The 19,435-nt window shown below is 36.9% G+C and overlaps 1 protein-coding gene across 6 annotated transcripts in view; it reads left to right on the top strand.

Moving 5' to 3' along the window:
• Positions 1-19,435, top strand: part of EPS8 (EGFR pathway substrate 8, signaling adaptor) — a 147,829-nt gene that overhangs the window by 84,262 nt on the left and 44,132 nt on the right. For all 6 annotated transcript variants that reach the window (XM_074357470.1, XM_074357467.1, XM_074357468.1 and 3 more), the window contains 5 exons: positions 4,234-4,313; positions 6,318-6,391; positions 15,006-15,073; positions 16,059-16,220; positions 17,943-18,092. In XM_074357470.1, coding sequence (XP_074213571.1) covers positions 4,255-4,313; positions 6,318-6,391; positions 15,006-15,073; positions 16,059-16,220; positions 17,943-18,092 — 513 coding nt within the window. In that variant the 5' untranslated portion in view covers positions 4,234-4,254. The remainder of the gene's footprint in view (positions 1-4,233; positions 4,314-6,317; positions 6,392-15,005; positions 15,074-16,058; positions 16,221-17,942; positions 18,093-19,435) is intronic.

Raw genomic sequence — 19,435 nt, 5'->3', positions numbered from 1 at the left:
TTTTGTTCTTTGTTCCATCACTTTCTAACAGCAAGATAGGACTGCTTCTGTTTCTGAAGGTAAATGAAAAATGGTATTTTGAAAGGAGTGCATTTTTACCTTTGTCAACAAAATATTCAGCTGTGTTGAATAATAGGATTAAGAAGCAGTTGAGAATGATTTGAAAGCTTTACCTTATCTGCCTATTGGTGAACTTCCCATAGGCTTGTAACATTATGCATGTTGCACTCAGTGCACTCTGACACCTAACACAGTCCACAGAGTATTCCATTAGAGCGAAATTCCTGCCCTGGTGTCACCATCATGCTGGCATTTGGATCCGTGAATCCATATCTTGCTAAAACATATCAGACAAATTAAAATAATGAATAGTCTTTGATGAGATATGATACCTCTATGTCTTCTTATCAAAAAATGTTTGAGTAGTATGGCAGACAGGGAGAGAGGAAGTTGAGATGAGGACCAGCACTTTTTTATAAAATATCTGAGACGCGGTTTGGGGGTGATGTCAGCATGTGCGTTATAACACATTAGAAAGCCTTGATTAACCTTCATCTGAACAGAATTGCGTTGCTTTAAAAAAAAAAAAAAACCCTGTATCATTTAACAATTAAGCCTTTTTATTTCTCATAACCTTAAGGAGATGTACTTAACGTTTTGGAAAAGTTGGACGAATTCAGCAGAACAGTTGCTTCAAGGTGACATTTCCTACTTTGTGGGTTGTAACCACTTCCGAAAATTTGTACGATTTGTAAACCTCTTAAGGACCTGTACTGAAAATGCAGAGCGAATCATCTGCCGTAATTTTTTTTTATTGCTTACCGTCCTTTGCTCTAGGTGGTGCAGAAGAAAGTAATCAAGAGGCAACAGGGCAGTTAAATATTAAAATGTCATAACTCATCCGTGGGCTGGAACTCTTCTCTCTGTACCTGTAAGGTTTTATGATTTCGTATTTTTAGAGGCCATTCAGTACGTCGTAATGAAATTTGAATTCAAGAGTTTCAGTTTTATTTTTTTAAACATTTTTTATTGATTTATAATCATTTTACAATGTTGTGTCAAATTCCAGTGTAGAGCACAACTTTTCAGTTATACATGAACATATATATATTCATTGTCACATTTTTTTCTCTGTGAGCTACCATAAGATCTTGTGTATATTCCCCTGTGCTAGACGGAATTTCAACATTGTAGAATAGATAAACAAGATTATACTCTATAGAGTTTCGATTTCATTAAAGAGAATTTTAGAACATAGTTTTCTGTCTCTCCACCCAGCTGGGTTACGTCAGGCCTTGATAACTCTTTGTTTGCCTTTGTAAAATCTGTTGGCTTGTACTAATTTAGCATGCAGCACTACTATGAAAAAAGAACATTTAGAAATAAAAATATATCATATGAGATCCTGATTTCCTCAGTGGCTTTTGTTTTGCATTAGTCAATGGCACAAAGTTTAATTTTGGAAATCTTCTTCTAAGGTTCGTAGAATATCAGTGAATACTAACCCTCAGGGCTAATTTACAGAAAATAGAGATTTGAAAAAAAATTATTGAGGTGGGGGATAGAGATGGGTGGGGCAGGTGAGATGATTTCCTCTACTTCTTTTTAAAACAATGTTCTTCCTTGAATTCCTGCTCAATTGAGAAATGAATCAACAGAAAAAAGTTATACTTTAATTCTTACCCTGAAAGAAAATGCCCACAGTGAATGTTCTCCTGCCTCTTCTGAGAATCCGTACTCAACAGCTTTTTGCTTCTGGGAAGATTTGCACTTCTTAGATAATGTTTGCTTTTTAAAATTCTGATCGTCTTTTGATGGTTGGTAGCCAAGGTTTTTTTGTTAAAGGCTGGGATCTCTCTCATGCCCTGATTTCACTTCCTTTCTTTCTCTCTTTCTTTCTCCCAGTTTTTTTTTTTTTTTTCTTTTTGACAGTATTCTATACCCAGCACACAACAGAAGCTTAACTCAGATCTTGTCTGAATCACCTGAAATAGGAGTTTTACAGGGCATGAGTCATCAAGAGTTTTTATTTGGTGAATCTGAATTCCTTTTTTTCCCCCCTGTCTTTTCGTTTCAATGTTTAAAAGTCCAGAATGAATGAATGAATGAATGAATGAATGAATGAATCATGTATCTCCCATATAGCAGAATTCCAAGTAATTTGCGCAGGTTCTCCTTCCTCAAGGATACCCCCCCCAAATTCTCTGAAAGTCTCTCTATTTATTATCGAGACTCGTTTCAAACCCAGACGCCAAGAGATTACATTTTGTAATTCAAGGTTATTTACACCATCACGTCTCAATTCTTTTATGGGGAGTATACATTGTGGAAACTGAAATACATCAGCAATAGTTAATTTCATACCTCAAGGTATGTGAATTAAGTCAAATTATTTTAAGTTTCAGAAGACTAATTTTTTTTTTTTTTACAAAAAAATATTAATTATTTTATCCCAGCTAAGCCAGAAAACAAAATATCTACAGTGGTCAAAACAAATGACCAAAAGTTTGGTTAAACACCGTAAGTGTGGGCTATATTTAGAGACTTCCCCCCCAAGAGGCCTGTGTAATGGTGGTGAGGGGAGCCACTCCACGGTGGGGAAACCTGACAGATGCTACCATCAGTGACGATGCCACAGCATGAACGATGGTTAAGTCATGCTAATAGTATGTATTCTTGATGTGATGCGATAGGAATGGTACATATCTTTGTGGTCTTCCTCTCCAAAACCTGTAACTCCATTCTAATCGTGAGAAAAATGTCAGACAAACCCCGACTGAGAGACATTCTGCAGAATGTCAAAGTGCAGCACTCCTCAGAAGACTGCCATGGTTGTTGCTGCAGGTGGAATTCGGTCCCCTCGAAAGATATGTTCACTTCCTACCGTCCGGTACCTGTGAATGTGACCTCGTTTAGATAGGGTCGTTGCAGATAAACCAAGTTAAGATAAACCCATACAGGATTCAGGTGGACACTAATGCACTGACTGGTGTCCTGATCAAAAGAAGGAAATTTGGACACAGATGGACACCCAGGGGAGGCCATCTGAAGGCAGGGTCAGAGACTGGAGGGGTACATCTCCAAGCCAAGGAAAGGCAAAGATTGGCAGCAACCACCAGAAACTAGAGGGGGCAAGGAAGGAGCCCCCCCCCCAAATGTTCACAGAGAACGTACTCCTGCCAACACCTCGATCTCCGACTTCTGCCTCCAGAACTGTGAGGAAATAAGTTTCTGTCATTTTAAGCCACTCAGTTTGTGATCATGTATAATGGCAGCCCTTTCGGTCATCAAAGGCAAGGAAGGTCTGAGAAGTGGTCACAGCCTAGGGGAGCCTAATAAGGCACGAAGATGAAATGTAATGCAGTGTTGTGGATGGGATGCTGGAAAAGAAAAACATTAGGTAAAAAAAACTAAAGAACTCTGAATAAAGTATTGACTTTAGTTACTAATAAAATATTGATAATGGTTCAATGATTGTGACAAATACACCATATTGATGTCAAATATTAACCATAAGGAAACAGTATACAGGAACTTCCTGTGCTATCTTCACAACTCTTCTGTAAATCTAAAGTGCTTCAGATACAAAAAAATTTATTACAAAATATTTAAAAAGCCCAGAATTTAGCTGCAGTTTTAATTAGACCTCAAGTGCACACGATGGCGTGAATGGCAGTCCCTGAAGGGGTGACAGTGGTGAGGAGGCACGAGAACCTACTTTAGCTGATCAATTGCGTCACAAGAAAAAAGACTGGAGGAAACTGACAGGACTGTTGAATAGTTATGTTTAAATGACAAGGTTCTGGGTGATAATTTCCCCTTTGCACTTTTCTGAATTTTGTGCTTTTCTGTGTTTCTCAAGTTTTTTAATTTAATGAACTTATACTACTTTCATAACGAAACACTAAACAAAGTAACATTGCATAATACTGACAATTATGAGGTTGCATGGAATATAAAATTAGGCTACACACTTAGAGGATTCAGGACTATATTTAATTTGTTTTCACTTGCCTAAATTTGCTTATGGTTTTAGCGTATTAATGTTAAATGCCAATTGGATCTTTGTTTATATATCCATCTGTCCTTCAGCTGAGCTCTTGGAGGGTGGAGATCTTTATATTTCTAGCATCATCCTGGAAATGACATATATTTTATTGAATGAGTAACTCTAAAACTGAAGCGTCTTGGTCTTTTTATTGCCTTCAATTTACATACCTTTCTTTTTTTCAGAACATAAGCGTTAAAGTCACGATGAATGGTCACATTCCTAATCATCCCAGTGGTTTCAGAATGTATCCATCTCAAATGAAGTAAGTTGGAAACTTTATATTTAACTTGTTGGGTTTGTTTTTTTTTTTTTTTTTTGGATTTGATTTGGTGGTTTTAATTGTTTTTTATTTTCAACGACAAGATTAGTTCCATTTCTTTAGGTAATTCATTCCTTAATGTATAATTTCTTTGTAACACTGAGAGATGTTACTGTTAAAAGCTTACCATGTCTGGTAAGAAAACGGTGGTTAGCTAATACCAACCCCAGTGGTATTGATCTAATAGAAGGTGGTGTGTTCTGGTGTTTTATGTATTACTGCTTTCCATAGTTGAATATATTCTCTACTTCAAAACTTTCGCTTTCTCTAGAGCATTCTATTTTTGTTATTTGTAAAATACTGGCATTTGAGGAGAGTTACATGTCATCCAGCCCAGTCTCTCAAGATATTTCCACTATATAAGACAGAAAAAGACCAGGTATAATTTGAGATCACCATCCTGATTGAAGGGGCCATTGCCTTATATATTGAGGTTAATATCATTGTTATTTTGTATTGGCCATGATGGTATAGTGTTCAGTATTTTTCACAACCGGGTTATTCCCATTTTCCAGAAACAGGTTGTTCACATTGCTTCACCTTTTCTTTTTACAAAGATTACTGCAAAGCCCTTCAGTGCTGGTCAGGAAGAGACACCAGGGGAGCATGTCAGAGGCCAGCTTTATCTTGTCCATCAATTATTCAAGCCAGAAAGTTTCCCCACACCCTCAACTTTCCCGCTTTTTCTTGCAACCAATATCCATTAAATCATGGATTTATAACAGTTTCCCCTTTTAAGGAGCTCTTGTTTCTATCCCGTCCTTCTATTCTTTCTATTCCAGCTTTATTTGTGGACTTTATCTCTCACCTAAGTTCTTGCCACATCCTTCTATCTGGTTGCCTTGCCATGAGTTCTTGGATTATCTTTCTGAAAAAAGTTGTTGGCTCCTGTTACTTCCCTGTATAAAAAGACTTACAGTAGGCAGAGAATAGAAATTTAATTATTATTTACTTTAATGGAGATACTGGGGACTGGACCCAGGACTTCATGCCCACAAAGCACTGCACTCTACTGCTGAGCTAGAAATTTAATTTCCCACTGGAAATTTAATTCCCACGCCCTCTCCTTGCCTTCCCCATTTCTCCAGCCATTCGTCTCTTCTACGCATATCCCATTAGATGCCGTTTCCCCTGGACTCCGTGTTCCCCCCCACGTGCTTCCCCCCCACTTAATTTCTGCCTGTAGAGCTGCTTTCCACTCTTCTAGATTCTGCTTAGATGCCAAGTGGGCAGTAAAGTCTTCTTGGGCATCTTTGTAACAATTTAGTCCTTTTCTATGTTATAATGATTCGTTTTACCCAGATACCACATTCTACTGTGACTTTTTTTCCTACTTGTTTTATTAACAGTACTCTGTCCCTACGCCCACACCCTCACCTTATCTCTCATTCTTCTTAGATTTTAGGACCTATAATAAATGTTTACTGAGTAAATTTGGCAAATTCAAATCATATGTTTACTTCACGTAACAGATGAGTAACAGGAAGCTACAAGTAGGGTAAGGCTGGTCAAATGTAACAATAAAGTGTTATTTTTCGTTAACTGCACTGTAAGTATTTGTGAAAAGTGTCTTGTTACAGCTTAAATCATTGAGAATGTTTTGTAACTGGCTCGCTGCTCACAGCTCCGTTTGGTATGGCGAACTTAAATTCCTCTGAGATAGCTTCAGCCTTATTGAGTCTCCTTGGCTCTGCTCCTGACTTGGCGTTTGAGAGGAGGCTGTGATGTATATTCCAACCTCAATCCATGTTAGATTAGGACCCAATATCCTATTTCTTGACCAGATCAATAATTGGCTCTTTTTGACAGACCCAGTTAGTACAAACTCAGTATCTGTTTTTTTAAACACATGGTGATTGTGGTACACTGGAATTTTTATTGGTAGTTTTGACTTTTTATTACTTGTGTTGGACTTGAACTCAGTGCAGTGACCATTTTTTATTACAGTGGCTACGGATCCTCACCCACCTTCTCCATGGACAGAGAACACAGTTCCAGAACGAGCGCGAAGGCCCTCTACGGTATGTTCTGGAGGGGGTGTCCTTCTATTTCTAACCATGTTTTACCGATTATGTTTTTAAAGTCATGGTTTGAACCCATGGCTTGTTTATATTATTGGGAATGAAGTTGTGATCGATAGAGAAGGATTATCATTAAAAGAGCTTTTACAGAAGCTACCAGAGCCTTGACCTCTGCTGGCTGTCATGGGATTTAGAACTACAGAAGAGATGTATTCAGTGCTTTCTAGGGAGTGTGTCCGCATGGTACCAGTCCCCTAGGTGGATTTTCTCATCTGATTATGTGTGATGTGTTTGCTGATCTTCATGACTGATCCAGTCAGTGGGCTGAGAGTTGACAGGACTTCCTCCTTAGGGCTCTTGAAGTTTTCAGGTCATATTACAGTATGACTAACAGCATTTATAGCATTTCTTTCTGCCCTGCAAGATAAGCAGTCTTTGTTTCTGATCCTTCTCTAACTTCCATTTTCCTCTCTCTCTTGTCTCACTTATAAATAGTATTTGTTTAAACTTCAAATATAAAGTAGAAGTCAACACTACACAGAAGCTGAGGTCGCCTGAAATATGCTACGTACGTGTAGGGGGTGGTGCTTGCTCTCATGGAGTCTGCATGGCCTGTATCATTGCACAGCAATAAAGACTGAGAATACTGTCGTGGCTAAGAGCAAAAACTCTGGAACAACACGTTGTGGGTTTAAATCCAGTTCCACCATTTACTGGCTGAGTGATCTTGAGCAAGTTACTGTATGTGTCTGCCCCTCATTTTGCCTACCTCTATAATGGGGATATCTCATAGGGGTGATATGAGAATATTATGAGTTAGTACATGTGAAGTGCTGAGAACAGTGCCTGGCAAGCAGAACACAGTGTATATATTTACTGTTATTGTAATTATCTACTATAGGAACCAAGAGCACTGTCTAAATTTGAAATTCTTTTCTTTTTACGTCATCTAGATCTGTAACACCTTGGTTATGGTGCGAATGACTCATTCTAAGGTTTTATGACTTTTTTCTCCACCTATATTTCTAGTGACTAGGCTTCAGGACTCAAATCGTACATTCATCAGATGGGTTTTATAGCACACATGGATGCGTCTTCTTGTGGCGTTGCCAGTCTGATTAGAGTTGGTTTCAGTCTTCTTGAGTACAATATTGTGACATTCTGGCCATGGCCTGGTAGTTGTGAATTGTAGATCTACAGAATATATTCAACAAACACGTATTTTTTGATTACTATGTGCCCAGAACAGACCCCGTAATATATGGCCCTTGACTTTAAGTGACTTGCACTCTGGAGAATGAAGTAAGCTCTGACGGCAGTGTTTGAGGGGTAGTAAGGGGCAGGTCAGTTCTTCCATGTGGATGAGGGAGGTAGTCAGGAGGGATTTCATAGAGAGGTTAAACTCTGAAACCCTCCGGGCATTTAGAGGGGAACAGAGGATGTTGTAAATAGCTGTAGGAACCCTTTTTAAACTAGACTCTAAGCCCTGTGAGGGTGGACCACATTTGCCCTGTTTGCTTCAGGATTCCCTAAGCTTAGCACACTGGCCAAAGTATCACTGATGCTCAGTAAACACCTGAGAATGAATATAATGAGTCAGTGAGTAGCAAGCAGTTTAGTGTTAACTGGAGGGTGCAAGGTGGTCCTTCAGGAGGTAAGATTGGAAAAATAAACTTGGACCACGTGAGGAAAAATCATACTAGGGAACTTGGACATGGTTTACAGGGAATGACTGGCCATTGAAATGTTTTAATCAGGGGAGTGATAGGTTACACTTGTCTTGGCTCCCTCTGGTAACAGGTGAGGAACATGGATGGGAGTGGGTGAATCAGAGACCTGAATAATGTAGGTAAGTCAGACATCTAAATAACAGCCCTAAGATTTCTGTTAGGAAGAAAGAGTAATAATCTCACAAATACCATGGATCCAAAAGTCTGTTTTCAGAGAGCTGAGAAAGGAATAAGAAATAAAAAGGAGGACTCACCTGCAAATTTTAATGTCTAATTTGTGTTAGGAGCAATTTCATAAAATCATAGATCCAAGGATCAAATTTTTAGCTTTTAAGCAGTAAATTTAATTTCCCCCTTTTTACATATGAAGAAAGCTGAGGCTCCTTTTAAAAGTGAGGTAGTTTGTCAAAGTCACATACCTTTAAAAGTCTTGATTGTAAGAAAATATAGCAGTTAATCCTGTGTAGTGATGAGAATGAACAGTGTATACGTAAAACAGAGGCCATAAATAGAAGGGTTAAAGGGGCGAATCCAAGAGGCATTTGTAAGGAAGAAAGACTCAGCAATGTATCAGGCTTACAAGTCAGAGGGTTTTAAGTTCCTTGAAGTTGCAGATAATGTTTCCTTCCTCCTTGTAGATGATTCTCACCCCTCCCTGCCAACACACTGTACACACACACACACACACACACACAATGCCTTCTCTCTGACAGGCTCCCAGTAAATGCCTATGGGATGAATGGTTAGATGGATGAATGACAATTGGAGAAACATGTTCAGGTTTTGAACAAACCTTTGCAATAAACAAATTCAATCTGCAGTTTTAACTATAGTCAACATTGGGAATGTTTGGTAAAGGAGAAATTTGCAATGTCATTTATTTTGTCGCAATGTATGCACTTCCTTTAAGCTTTCTCCTTTCACAGTGATTAGACCAGTTGAACAAATCTTTCAAGAGTTAATTTGCCTTCATGGGCAGTACATGAGCTTCTCTGGGATATGAGGGTATTATTCAGTTCATTGGAACACGAGTTTCACATTGATGACTACTTTTTTTCAATACACCAACCCCAGGCTAGATACTGTATCAGGAGTTCATGCAGCTTGGTCTTTTTCATGAGGACACTTTTCAACCTGACACCATAATGTGCCATCCAGATCGCTTCAGTATCGTGCCCAGAGAGGTGGCACCTGGGGGTTTTGGAGGCCAGGTGATCGGCAGCTGAATCATGGCATTTCTACCAAAGGGCTGCCATTTTGAGCAAACAATTTCACCTTTTGGCCCCAGTTTCCTCAACTACAAACAGAAATGATAATAATATTGTGCTATATTTATATGAGAGAATAGAAGTAATGAGCCTATCATGGTAGTGAGGAAGGGTGTAGGACACTGTCCTGGGTCCTCAGATTAATCAAGGCCCTCAAATGCAATATTTTAATGTTACTCCAAATGATGTTCTATATCTAATCACAGCGAAGCTTTGACAGGATCAAGTGGTAATCTTCATCAACTACACAATTATGACCATAAATTTGCTTTTTTTGAATATGTGTTAATTTATTCAAGGAAAATGGTTAAAATATGCTGCAATTTTAATAACCCTATGTTGTCATCCCTTCATTATTAAACAAGAAATTTCAAAGCCAGCATGTGAGAAGCCCTGCGTCACTAAAGTTGCTGGCAACATAAATAGGAAATAAATATCAATTTCTCTCTTCTACAATTTCTTTCGTTTCTCCTGACAGTAACATAATATTTGGCTACTGTTATCAGGGCATGGGAAATTGTATATTGTCTTCCTGGTTTAAGCTGTAAAAATCTCGTCAAAGTCTTTAAGCTTTAAAATCGTTTTTAAGGGAAATACTTGTGAAAGTATTAAACATTCCCGTCAGGGCGTGGCTCCTGTCATCTCTCACCTGTGACTCAGAAGGTCACCGGTGCACACACTAGCTGCTGTACTGGGATGTGCTCAGAGGCTGCATTCCTCACCTTTACACCGAATCATACAGATTCTTTCCCCTTTGGAATATTTGAGGCTGGTTTTTTTTTTTTCCCCCGTGTGGCTGGGTCCCAAGCAGCTTTAATAACCCCATATAAACTTTTTCCTATTGTTAACATGCCTGCTTCTAGCGTTGCTTCTAATATGCCTGGGCTGAGAAACTAGACAGAAAATCTTGTTAGCAGAGTGAATAGGTTCTGAGTGGGGAACTGGGAGTCCTTCGCAGTAGAGTCTGTACATTAAAATGTGTACATTTTAATGTTAGACTTTGTGACATCATCTCTGTCTGCCACTCAGTGGGTTTATTTTATATAAGTATGGTTTCTCTGCTGTGTTCTGAATAGCTGGATTTCCTAGAAAAGTAACTTTCCTTTAAATTAGATATTGCTGAGTTTGGAATATGGCCATGTACCATAAATAATCAGCTGTTTAAAATCATCCTAGCTCCAGAAAAATGCAAGTTTCACAGAATTACCATTTAGTAATACTTTATTGTCATTATGGACATTTACAATATTGTCTGGGAGGCCAGGTAGTGATGGATGAACAGACGGGCACTTTTTCAAGTCCCATTTCACCTCAAGTTTGAACATTTTTGTGTTTTTCCTGCTTTTCTTTGTTCTTCTCAGAGAGGTACTTGTAAGAAGTAAGAATAAGTAATCTGTAACCTGTTCAGTTCATTTCTACAGAATTGACTTGTCTCTAAACTTTCCTGTATTTATACATAGTGCTTGACTCAACTTTCTTTTTCTTTCTAGTTTGGAACTAGTCTTTCTGTTCCGTTGTCATAATCGAAGTCCGGGACAGCTCTTACACATGCAGGTGGCACTGAAGGGTTAAAACCCCCATCTTTTTCCTCCATCCTCATTATTTACAAGGTGTCATTTACTTGGGGAAAAAATTAAATATTTTAAGAAAGCAATTTTTGAAATTCTTAAGAAGCAGAAGGCCTATGATTATATATTATTAGGAGACTGGGCAATGTTAGAGTCAAAATTCCCTATGTCAGCACGCGTGACTCCAAAAGACAGTTTGGGCATTTTCTTACCTTATCTGAAAGTTTTAAATCTTCTTTCTCCGCAGGGGATAAGCTATTTTAATGATTTGTTGGACTGGCCAGTCAAATTACTTCTTAAATGGTGTAATTTTGTAAAAATGACCCTGTTTGCTTTTAAAAAGTTGTTCTGATTCAGACACTGATATGTCAAACTGTGGTTATCACGAGAGCTTGTAATTACTACTCAGTGCTTCTTACTGATGCCCACTCCTCTACGGAAATTACTCACTCAAACAGTGGGAAAGGAATTCTGTACTGTGGTTGAAAGTTTTTGTTAAGTGTAAAGTTATATGAACTGTAGCGTGTTGTTTTTTTTAGAGAGAAGAGTACTTGGCAGCTGCTTTTATGTTACATTTTTTCTTTTTAATAACCAAATCCTTACTTTCTAAGCACCACTTTGTTTTCAGAGAAAGAGAAAATAAAAATTTTCTGAATATCAACTGTTTCAAACCTTGCTGTCTTATGCATGAATAGCAATACAGACAAACAGGAATTAAGCTGAAATACTGAGACTGGCATGTTGTTATAGTTGACCTTGCTCTCATTGAAGAATTACATGAAAGCTAATTTTTTTTTAAAAATTAAGACTTTTTTGGATCAGTTTTAGGTTCATAGCAAAATTGAGGAGAAGGTTGCGGAGAAGTACAGGGATTTCCCATACCCCCATATCCTCTTCCACAATCAACAGCCCTGACCAGAGGCTGTGATACAGAGGGGTGCCTCTGTTACAACTGATGACTCGGTATTGATGTGCCTTCCTCACCCAAAGCTCATTGAAACCTAAATTTAAGTTCCTGATCTGGAAGTAGAAGAGAAGTTTTTGGAGCAGCCTATCAACTCAGTAATGCTGAAACGATACGTAAAGAATTTTCATCTTCAGCAACGGAAATTCACCTAATTCTGTCTCTTTGGGTTTGTGTATTCTGGTCCATGGGATAAAAACTACTAGGAGAAGCAGTGAAACAAAATCAGTGCTACTACAATCAGGTAAACTTTGTTCCTAGGGTCAAAGAGAGAGAGAAACTATTTGAACCATAGTTTACACTCTTAATTTAGAAAGAAAAAATTTTCAACTTACAAGAGATAAGATGAGGTAGAAGAGTTGGCGTTTGCACAGATTTTGGAACAGTAGTTTCCACCCTCCACTGCACATTAGAATTGCCTGGGGAGCTTTTACAACTCCTAATGCCTAGACTGCATCCACTTACCTTAGAATCCAGGGGAGAATGGGGGGCCCATGCACTATTTTTTAAAATTCATTATAATGTACAGCCAAGGTTGAGAACCACTGCTAGAGAAAGGGGTGAACGTCCACAGAGACTTTATCCTGAGTGTTATGCAGACTCTATTTAGGCTCTTCATGCTGTTTTAAGACTTTGGGTGAGATTTTTCAGGCTTAGGAGCATAATTACTATTTACAGCTGAACTTGAGAGTATAAAAAAGATTTTCATTAAAAATAAGTGTACTCTAATTGCCTTTTAGAAGCCTTCTTTCAAAATCTCCTATTAAAATCTTAATATTAACCTTTATGTATTCATCGACTTAAATCACCAGAACTATTAGCTTCTTTATACATCCATTCTATGACGTTTATACATTTTTAGGATTTTTAAAAGGTAATTTATCATAAAACATCTTATCTATTATGTAACATTGGACAGCAAGAGCTTAGGAATTCCTCAAATGGATTCTTAATTTGGAATATTAGAAGTGGTGCCATTGCTTTAAGGCAATCGGCATAAAAACATCATACTATTCATGATTATTATCACAGAGTCAGTGTTTTTCTATTTTTGTAAAGTTTTGTTCCTGTGACATTGAGAAGCCATGTGTTAGGAAATTTGTGGGGACAAAGCCTTACCTTACTATTTCATAATGAAAATATTTAATTACAAATCATCCAGTATTTTTGACCTTCAGCTGTGTTTGCCAGTCAGTCAAGCACTTGAACATCCTGGGATTTCCATGTCAGAACTGGAGACCAGGGCAACCATCCCATTTCTTTTACTGTCCTCAGGTCGGACCAAAGGAAACAGAACTACCCTCGTGTTCTGAGTTGGCCATGGAGAACTGTCAGAATGTGATGAACCAGTGATCCTGAAATACCAATTATCTCTAAAAGTTCTTTTGTCGAATATGTCCCTGAGTTACACACTATATTTTAAAAACTGTAATGGTTTTCCTAAGAACAGCTATCCATTTGTTAATATCTCACATTGATTAGTCCTCGGCTAAAAATCAGAAACATTATGCTTGTTTACTTTTTAAAGTATGTAGAATACAGTCATGTAAATGAAGGTTTATGTTTTGTCATACCAGAATAGAAAATTTAAGGTGAAACCAGGTATTTCTTTGTGGCCCCATTGTTTCGGTAGGACCAGATGGATCATACTTCTTCAGATCATCATCCAAACAAAAAAAGAAAGGTAGCAGATACGGAATTCTGTGGTGTGTCTGTTTTTATTAAGTAACTTTAATGCTGCAAAAACAAAAATAGAATATATCAGAAGAATATCAGAGTGATGTACTATAAGGCATATTTATATTTTCATCTAAGCCTTAAGATAAACACAAAGAGATTATAACTTTCATATGTATTGTGAAACAGGAAATGATCAAAGTGTAAAAAAATTATTTGTGTTAACATTATGAAATCTGTGTATGTGCTTTATATTTTTGTACTTGCTTTGCTTTTATATTAAGCAGAACTTTTCAACTTTTATTTTTGTAGGAAGATCTCAAAGTTTCTGTAATACTTGAAATAGGTTTATATTTGGGGGAAAAAATGGTTATTAGGAAAGTCAAGGGGTGTGAAAGAGAGAGAGACAGAATTTCAGTCCTGGAGGGGTCTTGAAGTTTTATCTTATTTAACCGTTGTATTTTACAATAAGGGTGCCGAGACCCAGAGTTTCCCCAAATTCAGTCTCCTACTGAGTGACAGAGCCAAAGCTAGAATCTGAACTCTTTTGATTTCCACTTAAGAGTTTTTCTTCCCCACAGCATTCTGCTTTAGAGAAAGATAGGGCAGCTCCGAATTTAATCAACCTGCTTGGTTAGAAACTAACAAATACAAAATAGTGCCTCCACACATTTTATATTTTATTTTGGTTTTGCAGCATTTTACAAAAGAAAAATAAAGGTTTTTTGTTTTTTTTGTTTTTCTCTTTAAATAGTTCGGTGCAGTAACTTTCTACCTAACTTTCTTATTTTTTTCTAACAGCTTCTGTCTACAATTCTGAGTGTCACATTTATGTGTTCTGTAGATGTGTGAAAATTGTTCAAGTTTAATGGTAGTGAGTATGAACTGACTCATGCTTTGAAGCTCCTCTTAGACTCTCTGTAGTGTGGCTGTTGTGAAAGAAGATGTTCTTCGCAGTTTGTATTATTTTAACAATGTAGTCTGACTCATACAGTACAGTATGTGTGACAGTATTTGCAACCCCGTTTTGTTCTCAGTACATTAAAAGATGAAACTTACAAACCACTTTTTATCTTTTTTTGCCAAACAGGAGGTCCTGATGAATAAAATCTTTAGACAAAATAACTTTTTTCTTACAACATTAATAACGGCATTAATCATCTTGTTAACCTCTGAGATTCTGAAAATTTATGTGCGGTCAAATTGTTCTTATCATTTAAGCCTTCTCATGGCTTTCTCATTTAATGTGAAGAGTGAGTATTTTCAGATACACCACACAACGGTGACATGTCAACTACTGTACTTACATATGAGATAGACTAGTTTTAAAGATGGCCATGAGACACTGACAGCTGAACTTCAGCCTATTAGTGGGTAAATAATGGCTTTTCAAACTTCTTTTTTCAGAACAAAGGAAGAATTATGCACGGGACAGTGTCAGCAGTGTGTCAGATATATCCCAGTACCGTGTTGAAGTAAGATGCTTTAATGTTTGCTAAAATTTAGGATGAAGCTGGAGGGACATAAAAATTGGTTGTAAAATCAGAATTCTGTTTTCTTTCACCTCTATGATGTTGTGAATTGTGGTGAACTTTTTCTTTTAGATTTCTATAAAACAGATGTTAAATATGAAAGTATCTTGTTAATCTGTTTTTTATAGAGAATACATTAAAATGAAAACTGCTCATTTATCATTGTCAGCCTTATTTTGGTTGAAAAGAGGACAAAGGTTTCTATTTTGTATTATGGAGTCTTCTTGAACTAAGCCTTGACAGTTTCAGTGAATGGTTTAGTTTTACTTTTAGTTTTGTCTAAATTCATTACTAGTTTTTTTCAGTTTTTCCTCTACTGCTATATTTTAAGATACTTGCTCTTAATTGGAATCTATTTAGGTGACCTTTGCTTATAAAAAAAATATTTAAGCAGTGAGTAATGTTTAAATTGTTCTTATCATCAGTTTCCTACCTCCTCAAGCATGCTTAATTGAATTTAAATAGTTTTGCTTCAGTAGAGTGAGAAGTTTGACGGTTGTCACAGACTAGAGTTCCCGTTGGTGCTCTCAGTTACCAGTGTCTGTAGTTTTCAAGGTGTCACATAGATTGCCTTCCATTTTTAAGCATTTAAATAACCAAAATGGAGGGTGGCATTGATGTTAAGAGAATGTTACTTAAGCTGTTTAGAATTTGTTTTCATGTCATGTTTATGTAGTTCAACATGGCTCAGTATTAGACAGATACAGGCATTTTACAAATCAAGGCATCATATCTTCCCTTCAACAAAATCCTATTTGACTTTATCATCTCAGAAAGGTAACCATGGATTACAGAGTACTTGCTATCTGTCCCTCCCCTCTCTGCTAGACTTCAGTTATGCTAACTTTGCTTTTTTTTTTTTTTTTGAAACATGTGTCCTAAGGGATCACGTGTGTTACAAATGTTTTTTCTTTTTTTCCATCATAAGCACTTGACTACCTTTATTCTGGATCGGAAAGATGCTATGATAACTGTTGACGATGGAATAAGGAAGCTGAAACTGCTTGATGCCAGGGGCAAAGTATGGACTCAAGATACGATCCTTCAGGTGGACGAAAGAGCAGTGAGCCTGATCGATTCAGAGTCAAAGGCAAGTCTGAAAAATTTCTACTTTTATTCTCAAGAAAGTTCCGTAATTATTTACGTTTATAATTAGGTCAAGTTGTTTGAAAATGGGTGAAAATTTGATGAAGTAAAATATCTTTGTCAGTGATTTTTTGAAGAAAAAAATACCATATACTTTATGCATGCAAAATCATGTTTTTAAACTAGAGGTGGATACAGTTTTTTTTAACTATATGTGATAAGATGGAAGAAGTGAAAAAAAAAATACATAATTCTAAAATAAGGTCCCAGTGAGGCACTATTTGTTATGATATAAATTAATTACAGGCGAGGCCACATCATATCCCAGTGATATTGTCTGAATCCCGATGAGTAAATGGGGATGAAGGGGTTTGTGTGTATGGCCATTAACTTTCCACCAGCACAGCACGGGGCACCTTTCTTTCACACAGTCCCTGGCAGGTAAGACGCTGAAGCTCTTAAAAGAGGACTTTTCTGAGCCCCATCATTTAATAAGCGTTTGAGTTGCTAAGATAAAGAAAACAACTGTTGTAATCATTTGAAAGAAGTGTCCTGGGAGGAGTCAGGGTAACATTTGCCCTTTGTTTCATCTCACTCATTGTGCACCGTGAGAGACTAGCAACCGAGAGCTTCTCTAATCCTCATAGTTTCAAGTAATTACAGAGAAGGGATATTATGTAATTTACTTCTGCAAAGAAAGAAAATTCATTATCTCTCTGGTATGGCTCAGAAATTACATTCTATCTTAATAGAACCTACATTTTTTTTTTTTGTTTCACCTTTCCTGGGATCCAGGGAATCAGGATTGAGAATAAATTTATGGCGTGATGTCTATGTATCTGTGCTGTCTATAATAAAAATTGGGTTTTTTTTTATGTTCCAGTTATCAGAGGTGTTGTGGTTTGTTTACTTAAAATGAAAACAGTTTCCTCCATCAGTTACATCATGACACCGCTCACTATTTGTGTAAGGCCATTAGTGTCAGGATAAGCACTTAAATACATCTCATTAAATAAAGAATTCTTTATTATTATGAACAGAAATTTCATTTGTTTAAGAAGTAATTATTTAATCTGCCAGTATCTTATTTGCATCCTGTAGGTTAGAGAGTGTTCACTTTTTACACTACCAAATATTGTAATCATTTTGACAAATTCTTCTGACTCTGCTGTTTGGCATTTGGGACTGGAAAAATTTATATTTTTTCACCTGAGAGATTTACTGAAATAAAAAGTGTCCAGATGATGTAATATTCTTTGCCTAACGTTTGTGATCACTGAAGGTAGAAACTAAGAGAGTGACTGTACAGTGTTCAAGTGAAACAAAAAATCCTCGCACTGCATAGCCACAGGGAAAAGAATACCAGTGAGATGGTGAATCTTTTTGAAAGAGGCCTCAGTTTGCCTCTTTTGCTCCTAAAGGCATCATCCCCACCCCGTGACCTAAAGCAATCAGTCATGCTAAGTTCGGTGTTTCTTCTGTGTATTAAGAACAGAACCACATCCCTTTGTTAAATATCCCCATTTTTGCTGCTGTTTCTCCCACCTGCCGTCTAGCCCAGCCTTGTGTCTTTACTGCCTCCCTCCATATTTCCAGTTTTGACTGCTATTCATTGTCAGTGTGATTTGCCTGCGTCAAAATTATTTGTACGATGCCCCGAGCTCTTTGTGGGATAGATTTTATGTATACAATGAAACATAAGGCACGTTATGTTTTTACTTTATAGAATGAACTGGAGAATTTTCCTTTAAACACAATCCAGCACTGCCAAGCGGTGATGCACTCCTGTAGCTATGATTCAATTCTTGCCCTGGTGTGCAAAGAGCCAACTCAGAGCAAGCCAGATCTTCATCTTTTCCAGTGTGATGAGATTAAGGTAAAAGAGCGGTGGCTTTTCTTTCCCTTGAAGCAGATGTTCTGGCAACTTTTGATTATCTGCTTCAATCCTATGACTAATAGGTCCTAGATTTTTCATTTCTTAGGATTTTGAAAGGAGAACAAACACCTCAGTATCTTCCTTAAGGTTTCCAGTCTTAGTAAATAAAGAGGAGATTGAGTGATATTTTAAAAATCAGATGCCTTCTGTTTATAAAACAAAAAAAAAAATAGGTGGAGATATTAAATTCTTCACTAAGGGACTTGGACTTATAACTAAAGATGGATTCCTCAAAAATTGTGCTTCCCAGATAATAAATAATCATGCCATCCTACTTTGTTCTGCACTAATCACATAGCATGGATTTTTGCAATGGAACACTTAGACATTTTCCATGATATCGATTTAAGGTTCACCGTTTAATTATGTGACTTGAATAATTGCTCAAGATATGTAAGCCCCAAGTGATAGTGTGAAAATCGTTGAGCATAGTTAACAGTAGTAATACGCCATGTCCTGAAGATTTGTATTTCAAAGCACACTGTAATTTTCAAATGATTATAATTTTGTGATGCTTTATTGGACATTAGAGTTTATCTTCAACCTTCAATCTCTATTTGATGAGTTGCCTTCTCTAAAAGGGAAATCATTTTTGGTTGAGTTGATTGGTGCTTTGACAAAGCAGTGATTTATCACTGTGATTGTGTATTACAAAATATACAGGTAATTTTTTTCTTATAAAGACATGCTGAGAGATTAGCATAAAATATCGCTTGATCTTTTCTTTATTTCTTTGACATTAAGGTATGATAGATGAATTAAGGTTGACTGTAAATTGTGTATTTTATCATTTTCTTTTTCTTTCAGTTTATGTCATAAATGACTTTCTAAAAATCTTGTTTGAAGAGAACTGTAGCATTAGGTAATTTGTATATGTAATGTTCAGCAGACTCTTATATAGTGCTTTTTGAAAGTCATAAGGTGTATTAAGAATTTTGCAAGGTTAGATTTATTAAATCAATAAGTATTAACGTGAATATTTTGCTCTAAAAATATAGTGGAGTTTAATTCAAACATTTTAAAAACAGAAGACTATGCTAAAAGACATTTTAAATCTGGTGTTTGCCTCAGTGCTCTAAAATCCCTCTCTGGAAACTGTTATTGTGCTGAGTGAAGTTTCTGGATTTCAGTTTTGAGAATAAAGGGCTTGCTTTATTTGATAGGACATGATGATACTGATGGGTCCAAACAGACTTACTGAATGCAGTTTTGTCCTAATTAAAAGCTCAAGTACCGCATTGGTGCCAATTTCCACATAGGTGATGGATTTTTTTCCTTGCCCC

This window comes from Camelus bactrianus, chromosome 34 (genome assembly GCF_048773025.1).
Source record: "Camelus bactrianus isolate YW-2024 breed Bactrian camel chromosome 34, ASM4877302v1, whole genome shotgun sequence".
Lineage (NCBI taxonomy): Eukaryota > Metazoa > Chordata > Mammalia > Artiodactyla > Camelidae > Camelus > Camelus bactrianus.
The sequence above is the reverse complement of the archived record's forward strand: the minus strand, read 5'-3'. Positions and strand labels throughout refer to the sequence as shown.